Source organism: Bubalus kerabau, chromosome 4 (genome assembly GCF_029407905.1).
Source record: "Bubalus kerabau isolate K-KA32 ecotype Philippines breed swamp buffalo chromosome 4, PCC_UOA_SB_1v2, whole genome shotgun sequence".
In the NCBI taxonomy this organism is placed as follows: domain Eukaryota; kingdom Metazoa; phylum Chordata; class Mammalia; order Artiodactyla; family Bovidae; genus Bubalus; species Bubalus kerabau.
In genome coordinates, this window is record NC_073627.1 from 96,612,585 (window position 1) to 96,626,409 (window position 13,825).

General features: G+C 34.5%; 1 protein-coding gene across 12 annotated transcripts in view; it reads left to right on the forward strand.

Moving 5' to 3' along the window:
* MPDZ (multiple PDZ domain crumbs cell polarity complex component) overlaps positions 1–13,825 on the forward strand; it is a 167,038-nt gene that overhangs the window by 73,920 nt on the left and 79,293 nt on the right. For 11 of the 12 annotated variants that reach the window (XM_055578063.1, XM_055578069.1, XM_055578065.1 and 8 more), the window contains 7 exons: positions 1,151–1,248; positions 3,702–3,848; positions 4,683–4,847; positions 6,238–6,423; positions 7,558–7,767; positions 10,039–10,155; positions 11,531–11,698. In XM_055578063.1, coding sequence (XP_055434038.1) covers positions 1,151–1,248; positions 3,702–3,848; positions 4,683–4,847; positions 6,238–6,423; positions 7,558–7,767; positions 10,039–10,155; positions 11,531–11,698 — 1,091 coding nt within the window. The remainder of the gene's footprint in view (positions 1–1,150; positions 1,249–3,701; positions 3,849–4,682; positions 4,848–6,237; positions 6,424–7,557; positions 7,768–10,038; positions 10,156–11,530; positions 11,699–13,825) is intronic. The other variant, XM_055578068.1, reaches the window with a different exon arrangement.

Sequence of the window (13,825 nt, forward strand, 5' to 3'; positions counted from 1 at the left end):
TTGTTTCTTATTTTTTATTTATATTTTCTCATTGTACATGGAGTACATGGAGTTGCATCTATTATTTGTTAATTTCTTTTGTTTATTTTTTTCTGAGTCATAGCATGTTCCTTTCTGTACTCTGTAGAACCAAATGAAAATGAAAGAGATTAACATAGAAGGCAGCATAGTTTTTTAATAGTCACTAGAGGGCCATCAAGCGAATCCTAGAGCTACTTAGAGTCCTTATTCTTTCAAATAAAAGTTAGATAATATATGGATACTTTAATTGAAATACAGTTAAGACCTAAAAGATATCTCTTAAAAGAGAATAGTGTTGGAATATACAGTTCTAAAGTGAATTGTTAAAATGTGTAGAGAAATAAGAGTAAATCATATATTAGGAGAAGAGTCAAATTTATTATTGTCATGTTGGTTCTTCCTCAGTTCTTGTCTCATTTCAACAAAAATTTGGTATGACGGACTAAAGGGTTTAGAACAACAGACAATTACAGCTCAGTTCATCTCAAGCAGACAGATCTTTTATCAGACAGACACTCCGAAGACATGGGAGCAGGCCGACCCCAAAGGAGTTGTCATCCCTCTTTCTGATTCCTCTTGGTGTCCCCCTTTTTATACTTTCTGTCTCCTCCTTTTGGTTATGCCCTGTGCAAAATGCAAAATAGGGCTTGCACTCACCACCAGTTAGTGAAAGTGAATGCAAATGGGCACCCGCTCGAAGCCTATTGACAACTCCAAGTTAACAGCAGGATATGTTGTTTATGCCTTCCCATAATTCAGTCTTTTGTCAGATATATGTGTGTGTGTGTGTGTGTGTGTAGAGTATTTATGGACCCTTAGTGGGCTCCTTCCTAGCTACCTAAAGGTTACCTGGAGAAGCCCCTGTGGTTAGTGTGCCTTGGGCACATGTGCCCGAGTTGGAAAAATCTGTGGTTATTTTGTAGCATATTTGTGAGCTCCCCTGGATGTGTCTAGGATGGGGTTTAGAGATCAGCTTGCATCCTTTTCAGCGGGGCCACCCCTCATTGCTCATGCCTGACTTCCTACCTAACAGTATGACAGACAGGTTCTCATCCTGTGTCTCTGGTACAGAATATTGAAACATGGAGATTTTTGTAATATGTCACTATTGTGTCTACTCTTCCATTAGTGTCAGCTGAGAGAGAAGAAATAGAAGATGCTCAACAACAGGAAGCTGCCCTGCTGACCAAGTGGCAAAGGATTATGGGGATTAATTATGAAATTGTGGTACGTTAGCTTCCCCTCCCCAACTTCCTAACTTGTGAACTGTATTTGAGCGGGGAGTTTCTGATAGTAATAAAGGTGACTGTTATAGTCAAAGATGTCTATTGTAAATAGTCCTAGAGAAGTTGCAAACACCAGGGTTTTTTTCAAAGACCTAAATGTGCTGATTCAGATATTTAAAAATTCAAATTGGAGAAAGTTGGATAGTAAATAACCAAGGTGCTAAAGTACATGGAATGGAAGTTTTAGAACTTATAATTCATGACTATTTCTGGTTGTAGTGTATATTATATAGATAAAAGGAAGAGTTTTTCTGATTCTCATTCCTGGCATTTATGGAAATAATCTGTATAGAATGACAGAATTTACTTGAAAATAAAACAAAAATCATCATGACTTAGTACAGAATTGTAAAAAGAACTTTTTCCTATTTACTCTTTATCATTCTTATGCTCTTACCCTTCTTGAGGATTTTTAGTCTGCATGCTTTTTTCATTTTACTTAGGCCATAGTGAACCATTTCATGTTTATTTAACAACTTGCATACCTAGAGTAGCAGTTGTAATCTGCTATTCTAAAAAGTGTTTTAATGAAGTGGACATTGATTATGAATCTTTAGGTATATACCAGCAAATTTCAGGAATTTCAAAAGGAACAGTAAAATACTTGGTTAGGTAAAAATTTTCATATTGCTTATGATGTTCAAGTAGCTCTAGATTAAAGGTGATAAAACCCAAGAGATAATTACATATAATATTACTAAAAATAACATTTACTGAGTACTTTGTGTCAAGCAGTATTCTCAGTGTTTCTTTTAATCCTCATTACAAAGTTTTTTTTTAATCAATTTGTATCAAATAAGATTTGAGTAAGTACAGCTGTGACTACCATTTTTTTTTTAATTTTATTTTATTTTTAAACTTTACATAACTGTATTAGTTTTGCCAAATATCAAAATGAATCCGCCACAGGTATACATGTGTTCCCCATCCTGAACCCTCCTCCCTCCTCCCTCCCATTTTAAATTGAGTCAAGAAAGAATACAACAAAGTCCAGCTTAACTATGGTTAGTTTAGCATGAAACGAAAGTTGGGAGGTTCCTTTGTGGGGTGGGGTTAACATGGCTGGCACGCACAACTGAAACTGCACTCCTTTGGGTCATACTTGAGTGGTAAGAGGACGCTTTCACTAGCCACTCCTCACAGAGGTCAGAATGGACAGTGGACTTTCAACTGCCCTTTGTCTACATGTTATTTTGGTGGCACTTCCAGTAATGTATCAAGGTTGAAAATTTATAAGTCAGAAAGGGCTAAGCTGTTTATAGGCCCTTATCAAACACAGGTAAATATGACATGTCTGGATTTACAATTGCTTCCTATGTAGTTACACAGCACAAATGAAGTAATAGGAGGAGTGGGGTAGTAGAAAGAAGCATTGATAGATGTATTTGGGGACGTGGATGGCTGCATGGAAGAAGTGATACCTAAATAAGGAATTGAAGGATTTTGTCAACAATAGATTTAAAACTCAGATAATGCAGCTTCCAGTATTAACTCTGTGCTCATTATCATTAAGATTTGAAAAAGATCTTTTATAATTAAACAGTATTTTTCTCAGTCTGTCTATCACTCAGTTCCCTTAACTATAAAGGGGATAAAGCAGATCGTCTTTAGTATACTTTCTGATTTTAATATTATAGTGATTGGACTGTCTGTAAAAATAGTGATTTCCTAATGTTCTTCGTTATTTAGAGTAACAGTAGAAAATAAAAAGTTTACTCTCCTGTTTTAAGCTTTGATTCACTTTTAAAGACAAGTGTTGTCCCCTTGATACAGTGTATGGTCCAGAGCCTGGGCCATGGGTTCAGACTGCTGAGGTTCAAAGCGCTTTTGTTTGCTGCGTGACTATTGAAACTGATCTCTCAGAACCTCATTTTTGTAAGTTTGGAAGCAGGGATAGACATTGTACCTATTTATGAAAAGTAAGTGAGATAATCTGCGTAATGGGATTAGTGTAGTCCTAGCACATGGAAGGTGGTAAGGGTGTGTCTTTGTGTGGTTTGAGCTCAGGCTTCTGGTTTTATCAGTGGTCCTCTGACTACCCTCCATCTGGTATCAGCATCTTCGATAACACAGAGTATCTTGGAAGCTTGCACCTGGCTGCTTCCTCTTGGTTTGTGTTGGTTCAGGGAACTAATAGACATCAATACTCTTTCCAAGGCAAAACGCTAAAGGTTTGCAGCTTTAAAATAAGGTTTTTTTTTTTTAATTTTATTTTTAAACTTTACATAACTGTATTAGTTTTGCCAAATATCAAAATGAATCCGCCACAGGTATACATGTGTTTTTTGAAGCTTTTGTGAGAAATTTGACCTTCTGGGGGGTGAACATAAAATACATATACAGCAAAAGAAAAAAAAAGAATATTAAAAATCGTGATGATATCTCTCCTTTCAGGTGGCTCGTGTGAGCAAGTTCAGCGAGAACAGCGGGTTGGGGATAAGTCTGGAAGCAACAGTAGGCCATCATTTTATTCGATCTGTCCTCCCGGAAGGTCCTGTTGGACACAGTGGGAAGCTTTTCAGTGGAGATGAGCTGTTGGAAGTAAGCAAGCTATTCCATCTTCCCCTTCGTAAATAAAATTCTGAAAAAGCTGTGGGATGCTTAATGTGGTAAACAATTAAGTTCTTATTTTAAGTTCCTCCTCCAAAGGGTACTTGAGAGAGATACACAAGTAAAACTTTACCCAGAGCAGAAATTTCCAAGCTGTATATACATTGATCATCAGACCTAATTCCATGCATGGTTTTTGTTTGTTTTAGGTCCAAAGAATATAAAAATTGTCTTTACATTTTTTTAAACGTTCAAATTTTAGAATAGGTAATATATTCACGTTTCATAATCACATATAAGACAAAAATATACTCCAGTGAGAAGTGTTTTTTTCTGTCCCAACCGTTCATTAGGTGTAACTGCTTATTATTGGTTCTATGCAATCTTCCAGATATTTTTAATGAATATGTATGAAAATTTGAACTTATTAATTTATCCTACTTTTAAAATGTATTAGTATATAATAAAATACATGCCATTTTTTATCTTGAACTTTTTCATTTCATGGTAATATATCATTTTAAAACAAGCTTTATTCTTTGGGAACAATTTTATTAATTCTCCCTTTCTAAACTATTACACAGGCATATGAAACATGGGTGAAAGCTAGTGATCTGTCTGTGACTACTTTAGAAAGTCCAATTCCAATAAGACTGTAGTGTTGCATGTAAATTATTTTAGGCAACACTACTGCAGATCCGGCCATAGTTCTGAGCATAGTATAGCTATGATCATCCCTTGAGTACAATTTATATTAATGTAATAAAAAATTGCTTTGAAGTGTTAGGAAGTGTTGTTTCTTGGTCAACTTTTCTTTTTGCACAGGTGAATGGCATAACTCTACTTGGGGAGAATCACCAGGATGTGGTGACTGTTTTGAAAGAGCTGCCCATAGAGGTGACAATGGTGTGCTGCCGTCGAACGGTGCCACCCGCTGCCCCGTCGGAGTTGGAGAGCCTGGACTTACGTGGTGTTGAACTAACAGAAAAGGTATCAGACACGCAGATACGGGAGACTAATCTGAATGTATAATGGGAAGGCTATATGGCGTTTAAAAATCTTTAAGCCTTTTTTTCTCTTACTTGGTACTGATTTCCTCACAAATCCTGTGGCGTATAGGATAGATCTTGGAGTCAGACAGACATAGATTTGAATCAGGCTTGACCCTTACTCTCTCTGTGACCATGAGCAAGTCACTTCATCTTTCTGAATCTCACTTTTCTTGAGGTAAAGTGTCAGTCATTAGGTATTATTACAAAATAGGTGCTTCTATAATTTATTCATAGTATTCCGATGAAGTAGACACTTGTGCCCCTTAATAGAGGGAAAATTTAATATGAAAGTAGTGAATATATAGTACATATCTAGTCAAAGATACTTTTGTATAACCTCCCCAGCTCAGTGCTTGTCATGTGGGTGATAAGAATAGGGGAAAATAAGAAACATAATGCCAAATTCTGTAGAAACCAGTCTAGCACCATACATATCCAGATATATTTTATGTGATATAAATGGGATTATTACAATAAACCAGGTGGACAGATTTGCATCCATGGTCCTACTGTACAATAATTGTTAAAAAAGCAAAGATAGCATTTAAAGTAACATTTCATCATCAAAAACATGTTTTTCCTATCTAATGTCTTCAAGAGATATACAAAACTGAAATAATCTAGATTCACTGTAATATATTTGACTAAAAGACGCTAATGTTTGGACCCCTATTTTTGTGCCAAGTGCTTTTTAAATATTACCTTAATCCGCAAAAATTCTTTGAGATGGATAACTGTGAAGCCCAGGTTAAGAATGCAGCTCAAGGCAACACAGATAAAATGAAAATAATAGAGGAAGTCTTCAGGCCAAGGCCAGTGTGTCTTCAGATATCATCTTGCCACTGTGCATGTTAATTTATTAATGAAATAATCACGTGCACAACTCATAGGATTTTAGAACCCTTGTTTGCTCAGTGTGTAGAACTTATACATACAGCCATTTCCTCTTGAATTGTTCTACTTTATCATAAGCATTCTTTTTCTTTAATATCAAAAATAGCTTTACATTTCTTTTTCTAATAACAGATGTGATTCAGACACTGATGAAAAAAGGTGAAAATTACACAGAATTATGCTGCTAAGATAGAATCACTATATATTTTTATGGAAGCTCTTTGACCCATACATTTTAAGTGCCTGTTACAAGTTAGGTTATTTCTAAGTTGCTACCTTAATTCATAAAGATTTCTTGGTAAACTATTGCTGCTCATATGTGAATGCTATATTCTGGACAGATGCTGGGAATCTCCCTTTTCCTCATAGTGTTGGTATGTACATCTGCAGATCTAGTACATCTGAAATAAGAGCTGTCTGGTCTGTTTATCCAGCCTCATGTAGATCTAGGTGAGTTCATCGGGTGCTCGGAGACAGAGGATCCTGTGCTGGCAATGACTGATGTGGGTCGGAATGCAGAGGAAGTTCAAGGACCTTTGGCTATGTGGGAAGCCGATATTCAGAACATAGAGCTGGAGAAAGGGAGCCAAGGACTTGGTTTTAGCATTTTAGATTACCAGGTAAATATATCCTACTTCTAACAAATTTTGTTAAAAAGAGATAACAGATGCTAAATGCATATTGTTACTGGCAGAGCAAAAGTAGGTAATACTTTAGAGTCATCAAATATGTGTTCTTGTTTCTAATCTTTCAGAATAATAATTTATAATAAGATTATTATTATAAAGCATTTTTTTGGCATTGAGATTTTTGAGCTCTTTTATATTTCAGCTCTTGGAAATTTGAAGACTATGCAGATTACTTTTTAGGAATATCATAGAAATACAGTTTTCCTGTTTCTTTGGGGAATATATCTAAATTGTTTTTATTTCCTTGCTCTTAATGGATGGTTCATATTTGAACCATATTTGGTAACACAGAAACTATCAAATACTTCTTTTGTCTGAAATGAATGATGGATATATCATTTTGGGTATATTGTAAATTCTCATATTATTTGACCAAACTTGATGAATAATCTTAAATTAGGTCAGGTCAGGTGTAGCAGCATCCTCGTGCTGCGCTCGGTGCCGAGTTACTGAGGGGATGCTACTGCTGGGTGATGAGGTGCAGCTGCTGCTCCTCATTAATTAATACTGAGCTGGAAGGCTGTCTCATATGACTCCAGAGAGTTGTATTCTTTCTCAGGCGTGGTTCTGGAGTCTTGTTCTAATATTAAGGTTGCTGTGTATCAGAAAACACTGCATTATCAACTACGATATGGCCTCCTTCTATATTTCTTCATTCCCAAAACAAGCCCTTTCCTCAGAACACTCACATATACTGATGTTCCACAATAGTAACAGCCTGTCAGTAAATGCTGCTATTAATAATTCATGAATCTCAGATGATAGTTATAAAGTTGGACAGTTTGTCAATAGCTGAAGTCACACTTTTAAATTTACCTATAAAATTTAAAACATCTACTTGGGAACCATTGAAAGTGGGGATGCATTGTTTAGGGTGGACTCTTCCTAAACTCTTCAAAATGGAGATAGCCTTCACCCAGATAATTCACTGGAAGTGTTGTATGGAATTTTTAAAAGACACTTTGAAAAATGTACCCATCCATTACAATGCAGAGAGTGCAACCGGTAATAACATTTTTAAGTGTAGAGAGGAGTTGCCTGCTCTTTGCTTTCTCGTCCTTTCAGGATCCAGTTGATCCAGCAAGCACTGTGATCGTCATTCGTTCTTTGGTGCCTGGTGGAATTGCCGAAAAGGATGGACGACTTCTCCCTGGAGATCGACTCATGTTTGTCAATGATGTTAACTTGGAAAACAGCAGTCTCGAAGAAGCTGTCCAGGCCCTGAAGGGTGCACCATCAGGAACTGTGAGAATAGGAGTTGCCAAACCTTTGCCTGTAAGAATTCAGATTTTATTGATTTCTTTTTATTTGCAAATAAAAGTGACTTTCAGCCTTTTTGCTTCAGGTATTTTCAGTATTGAATCATGACTTGTGATACTTTTCATCAGCATGGTTATTGGCTTCATGAGTGTAAAAATTTAATTTTGAGTAATTTTTTTTTAAAGGATAAAGGAAAGAAACAGCCAGGAAGTTCAGAAATAAATTTAAAAGTTAATGTTCTGTGGTTCACTTTTAGCTTTTTTTAATTCAAAAATAAGGTCATGATCAATATACAAAGAAATGTTTTCAAAGAAATAGGCTTTAAAATATCTATACCAGTAAGTTGACATATTCGAGAAATTAATAACAAGAGCTAACAGTGGAATCTTCAGTTATAGTGGAAGAAATAGAATCTCTGTCAGAGTGGATTAAGTCCCGGTATTCTGTTGACTTCAAAATATTTGTTGTATAATTACTGCAGAGCAAGAAATTGAACTTTCTAATTTAGGTACATCAGCCTGTAGTTCTCCTCCTGGGAGGGAATAGCATTCATGTTATTAATTACTGCAATATAAAAACAACTAATAAATTCATGCTACATAATGTCAGTATGATTATTTGGTACAGTGATTGCAACATAGCACTTATCATTGAATTGCAATGAAATATTAGAGACAGTCTCAATATTTGTGTTTTTTTTTCAGTGTATAAATATATTTTAAGTAGAAAAGACAAATAATATTTTCTCTTAAATAAACATAGACACATAGATATATTTGCATAAACATTGAATAAAAGTCTATTGATGTTGTCAAAGAGTTTATTTAGATTGTAAGCTTGTTGATGTATTTAAAATGTTGAGTAGATTTTTTATGCTCTACTTTTCATTCCATACCAAATTTTGGTAACCTGTGAAAATGTATTTATGAAAACAGGAAGAAAGGAAGGGAAGAAGAAAGAAAATATTAAGCAAACCTCAAATTTAACCAGGATTGTAGGAATCAGAACAAGGGTTCAGTATGAAGAGTGTAAGAATGAAGATAGTGCATTATGGGACTCTACATATTTATTAATATTGACCATACATTTGGTTCTGGTCTTTCTGTTACACAAAGAAAATGCCAAACATGATCAATACACGTGTTTTACTGCCCTTAAGGGAAAATTGTGCCACTGAACTCTGAAGCAGTCTTTTTTTTTTCCCTAGCTAGTTCCAATAAGTTTCTTTCATGTGAGTATTTAGTATTTCAAATTGAATATGCATTGCAATTGTGATAAATCTCATTTATATGAAGTCAGTTTTTCTAAAAATTAAGCTCATATGTATGGGCAAAGAAGATAAACATTTTTTTTCTCTGAAATACTTTTGCACATATTGGTGATACAGGGTGATGTAGGCAAGACAATTTAAATGTTTTAGCCTGTTTTTTCTTGATATTGTAAGAAGAATGCTAGGTTTTCCATCACTGTGATCATGGTTATAATTTGATTCCTCAGGAGTGCAATATAAGTGTATCGTATACATACAGAGTTGGTGGTGTATTTTAAGCCATGCTAAATTAAGAGACTTCATTGAGAGTTTACTAAAGGTCCTTGTCAAAGAAATTAACATTTTTTAAAATAATCAGGAGTGCAGTGTAAGTATATTGTATACATACAGAGTTGGTGGTGATGGTTGTATTTTGAGCCATACTAAATTAAGAGACTCCGTTGAGAGTTCACTAACTATCTTTGTCAGAGAAATTACATTCTTTAAAGTAATATTCTAGTAAGGAATGACAGAGAGATATTGGTCCTTCTTTTTAATGCTTTCTTTTTCTGCAAATTCTTCTACATCCTAACACCTAAAAGTTGCCTTATTTCTGTATTTAGAAGTCATTGTTTAACTTGAGTATTTGGTAGGTGACCAGAAGTGACCAGAAGATTATTATAATGTAAAAAATTGTTGATTTTGATAATCTTTTTGTAAGAAGGGTGAAGAAATTTGTAGAAAGGGATTCTCATCTAACAGATGATGTTGGTATTGGGATAAGCATTCTTACTGTGTCTTAAAATATAAAACTGTTCAACATGAATATTTATTATATTTCTTGCTCATCATTTATGTTAAAGTTGTTTGTTTATGATGACTTTTTAAATTGAAAACATTATTTGAAAACTTTCCAATTTTTCTTCCCACCTTACTTTTTTCTCCCCTCTCCTCTGTTTTCCCTTCCCTCCCTCTTTCCTGTTCCTCCTCTTTTTCATGAACTCATCCTCAAACACTGAGCTTCATTCTCCCTGCAGCTGTCCCCAGAAGAGGGTTATGTTTCTGCTAAGGAGGATTCCTTTTTCTACCCGCCACATTCCTGCGAGGAGGAAGGGCTGGCTGATAAAGCCCTCTTCAGGGCTGACTTGGCTCTGGTTAGTGGTGCGCTGGCTTATCAAGCTTTCTTTCAAAATCTTAAATGTGTCGTATTTTTGCTTTTCAAAACATTCTGAAGTCTTACTGTATTCTTTGTTCATTATATTTTGGAAAACTTAACATTTTATTTTCAACTTCAGTAGTTCTCACAGTTCAAAATGAGAAGAAAAGCAAACCATTATTTATCTGAAAAATGTTGGATTTGTGGCAGAAATTCAGTTAGCAGTGTATTATGTCAACATGTAAATTTAATCTTTACATCATACCAAAAGTTATTAAAGCACTTGTTTGCTCTAAATACGTACTGGAGTATCTCTAAGCATACTTTAACTGTTTTCAGTATTCAGTCATAGATCAGTTATTTTAGCTTCCTTTTATTGATGTAACAGTTATATTATTTCATTAGATATTAATAATATGAAAATCACATACATTGGTTCACTTAATGAATTAAGAGCACAAAAGCTTCCAAAAGAGGGAATGTTCATGTTTTCTATGAATACGTGTTTGTTAACATTATTGATTTACCAGAAGCTTTTACATTAAAATTTTATTTTTACTTGGTCTATATAAAATCATTAATTAACTACACTTAGGGACCACTGGAGGCCAACTTTGTTGGGTGAATACATGGTTCTTGCTCCTGAGAACCTTATGGTCTGGTCGAGGAGGCAGTGCTATGTTAACACTTAATCAAGTATAAAACTAAACACCAGATATAAATATGCATATGGCATTTATACACGTGTAAAAAGTACACATCCTATTCCTAGTACTTCTTTCATTAAAGCTAGGTTCCTGACCTAAAATTTTTTTGGAGGGCTGGGAAGCATTCCTCAGTGTGACTAGAAAGGAATATTTTAAATACTTGTCTTAGTGGTGTTGGACTAGTGAGAGGTTTCAAACCTGTGAAATTCTCCATTAGTTGTTTAAAATTAATTGTGCACATCTTGCTTTGATTTTAATAATCCTGTTGTTGAAAGATACGGTTCTTCTTGTTAGTTATTTTTCAATTGCCAGCTTCTGAATCAGCCATTTGGAGTTTTGGTGTATATTGTAATCAGTACAATAATTTCACATTATAATTCCAGGTAACTGGAAAAAAGTATTTTTTTAAATTATAGAAATATTTAAACTTAGAATTGCTCCAAGCCCTTTGTTGTTACCTTTTGCCCTTTCATTGATGAGACAAAATAACCCTTGATGCTAGCGCCAGTTTGTCTTTGTTCTGTTACAGTGGTTGGTTTCTGATGTGTTGAAGAGAGTGAAGAGGTCCTGTAGAAAATAGAATAGACCAAAGAATGATACCAGTATGCCCTTTAGTCTTAGTAACAGAACAGAATTCCCATCTGATATTATTGTTTTTATTTCTAGGTGAACGCAAATGATGCTGACTTAGCAGATGAATCTGCCTTTGAGTCTCAGTACTCTCCTGATAATGACAGTATCTACTCCACTCAAGCCTCTCTTTTATCTCTTCATGGCAGTGCTTGTAGTGATAACCTGAATTATGGTCCCTCCCTTCCATCTTCTCCTCCCAAGGTACAAAGGAAATGCCATTTTATTTATGAGAGAACTTGTTGCCCAGAGATCATTGCTAATGGGATTTTGTGGGAGTGGCATGTTAAAGACCTTCTGTTTATGCAGTGATGATTTCACTCTTAAAGTGCAGTTTCCTTTAGGTAGTGTTAGCTGAGTATCTTGTAGACTGCAAGGGACTATTTAAATCTGGGTTCTGTGATACAGTGTGATAGATACAAGAATTCAAAACTTTGATTAGGATTTGCATATTAGACAAAAATTTTAATGAAATGTATTTCTTAAATTGTGTTTTTGGCAGTGTCTACTTTGGAAAAATTTCAAGAGTAACTTTATTTTCTGAATGGTTTTAAATCTGATTTCCATGGAAAGTTGTATAGTAAAATAGTCCTTGCATTACTTTAATATTTATTATTTAAGTTGAACTTAATGCCATCATATATTTTTATATAAAATAATGCCAAAGAATACTTTACGTAAAAACCACACAGTCGATGGCAAAGAATGTTTAAGTCACTGGAAGTGAATGAAGAATTTAGCTACTGTATGATATGTCTGTGCCATCGACATTTTAGAAATAGATGCCTCACCCAACTCTATTCATTTTCTTAGTGACACACTCTATAATTTTTTTTTCTTTATTTAATTTTTTTCTGTAATTTTTAATAAGTAACATTTTATAAAGCTTATTCAGTCTTTTGTGTGTGAGGTGGTATATCACTGTTTGAATTTGGATTTCTGATTGGTTAGGAAGTGGAACAGGTTTTCATATATTGGCCATCTGATTTTCATATCCAGCAATGACATCTTCATATCTTTTGGTCATTATATAATGGAGTTGCTTATCTTTCTATTGATTTCTTGGGCTCATTTATATTTCCTAGAAATTTAATAAACAAAGCAATTTAGTGTGTATCTTTGAGTGTGTATGTGAGTGTGTACATTTTGAAAATCTGAAAATGTGTAGGAATGATTCCTTTTAACTTCAGGAAAGAAGTTATTCTTGGAGAAAAAATGAAAGCATGGGAAGTTGGTTGTATCTGTAATATCAGTACATTATATCCTTTTAAGAAGAAAGAGAAATTGAAGAAAATATGCCAAAATATTATTGTATGTTAAATCAGGGCAAAAGATTTATATATGGATATATTTTCCTTATTTTTCCATGTTGGAAGTATACTGTAAATAAACATAATCATTACAGTAAAAGATTGGAAAATAATTCTTTTTTAAATATATAAAGTATATATTTTCCACATAAATTCAGTGGGAAGGAAATCTGTATTTATGAGTCGGTTGGAAAGTAGAATTTCAGTAGGCCTTGGACAATTTTCCTCCTTTTCTGATTAACAAGAAATTTTTTGGCCAGAACATTTTCAAAGCATTTTCTTTTATGTTCAAGATGCACCTGTTATTCTTGCAAACGATGCTGGGCAATCTCCTTGAATTGGTTTGCAAGGTATAATCTTGAATGGAGCAGCTGCTCCTCTCTCACCACACCTGAGACTATCTGACTGAGTCCTGTCTGGAACATATTCCTTCTTTAGTGGCCTCAAGGCTCAAAGCTGAGTTCATCTCCTAATGGAATCTTCTAATCTGCTGCATAGCACACTCCTTCTTGCCAGTGGGACATATTGCATTGTTTAACTTAGTAATTGTTACTTAAAGGGATTACACAATGTGCATACTGAGAAGCATATATTCTACAGGGCAAATGCTGGGTATGCTCAACACAACATTTTGGCTTACTGAAGTCTGTTTGACTCTTTTTTTTTTTTTCCAAGGCAGTTTACTCTTTTGTTGAAGCAAATTTTGGCAAGCTGGCCTATCAACTGAAATATTTAAACTACAAAACAACAGAGACACTAATGAGGGTGTTTTAAAACACACTGTGAAACTCCTGTGTGATTTCAGTTTTTTTAGAAAGTAGGACTGTTTGTGTATCGTGGTGCATCTTTGCCACTTTTTTGGCTTGTTTGTATTTGTTTTGTGGCATTTTTTTAGTACTAAGATATTTTGCTGGAAAATTGAAAAAGTTAGATTATTCATTCATCTTCCTATTTCTTTGCACTAAATTTATTTTTAAAAGACAGAGCGGCAGTTTGTTATAGAACTTAGAGCCGACCATTT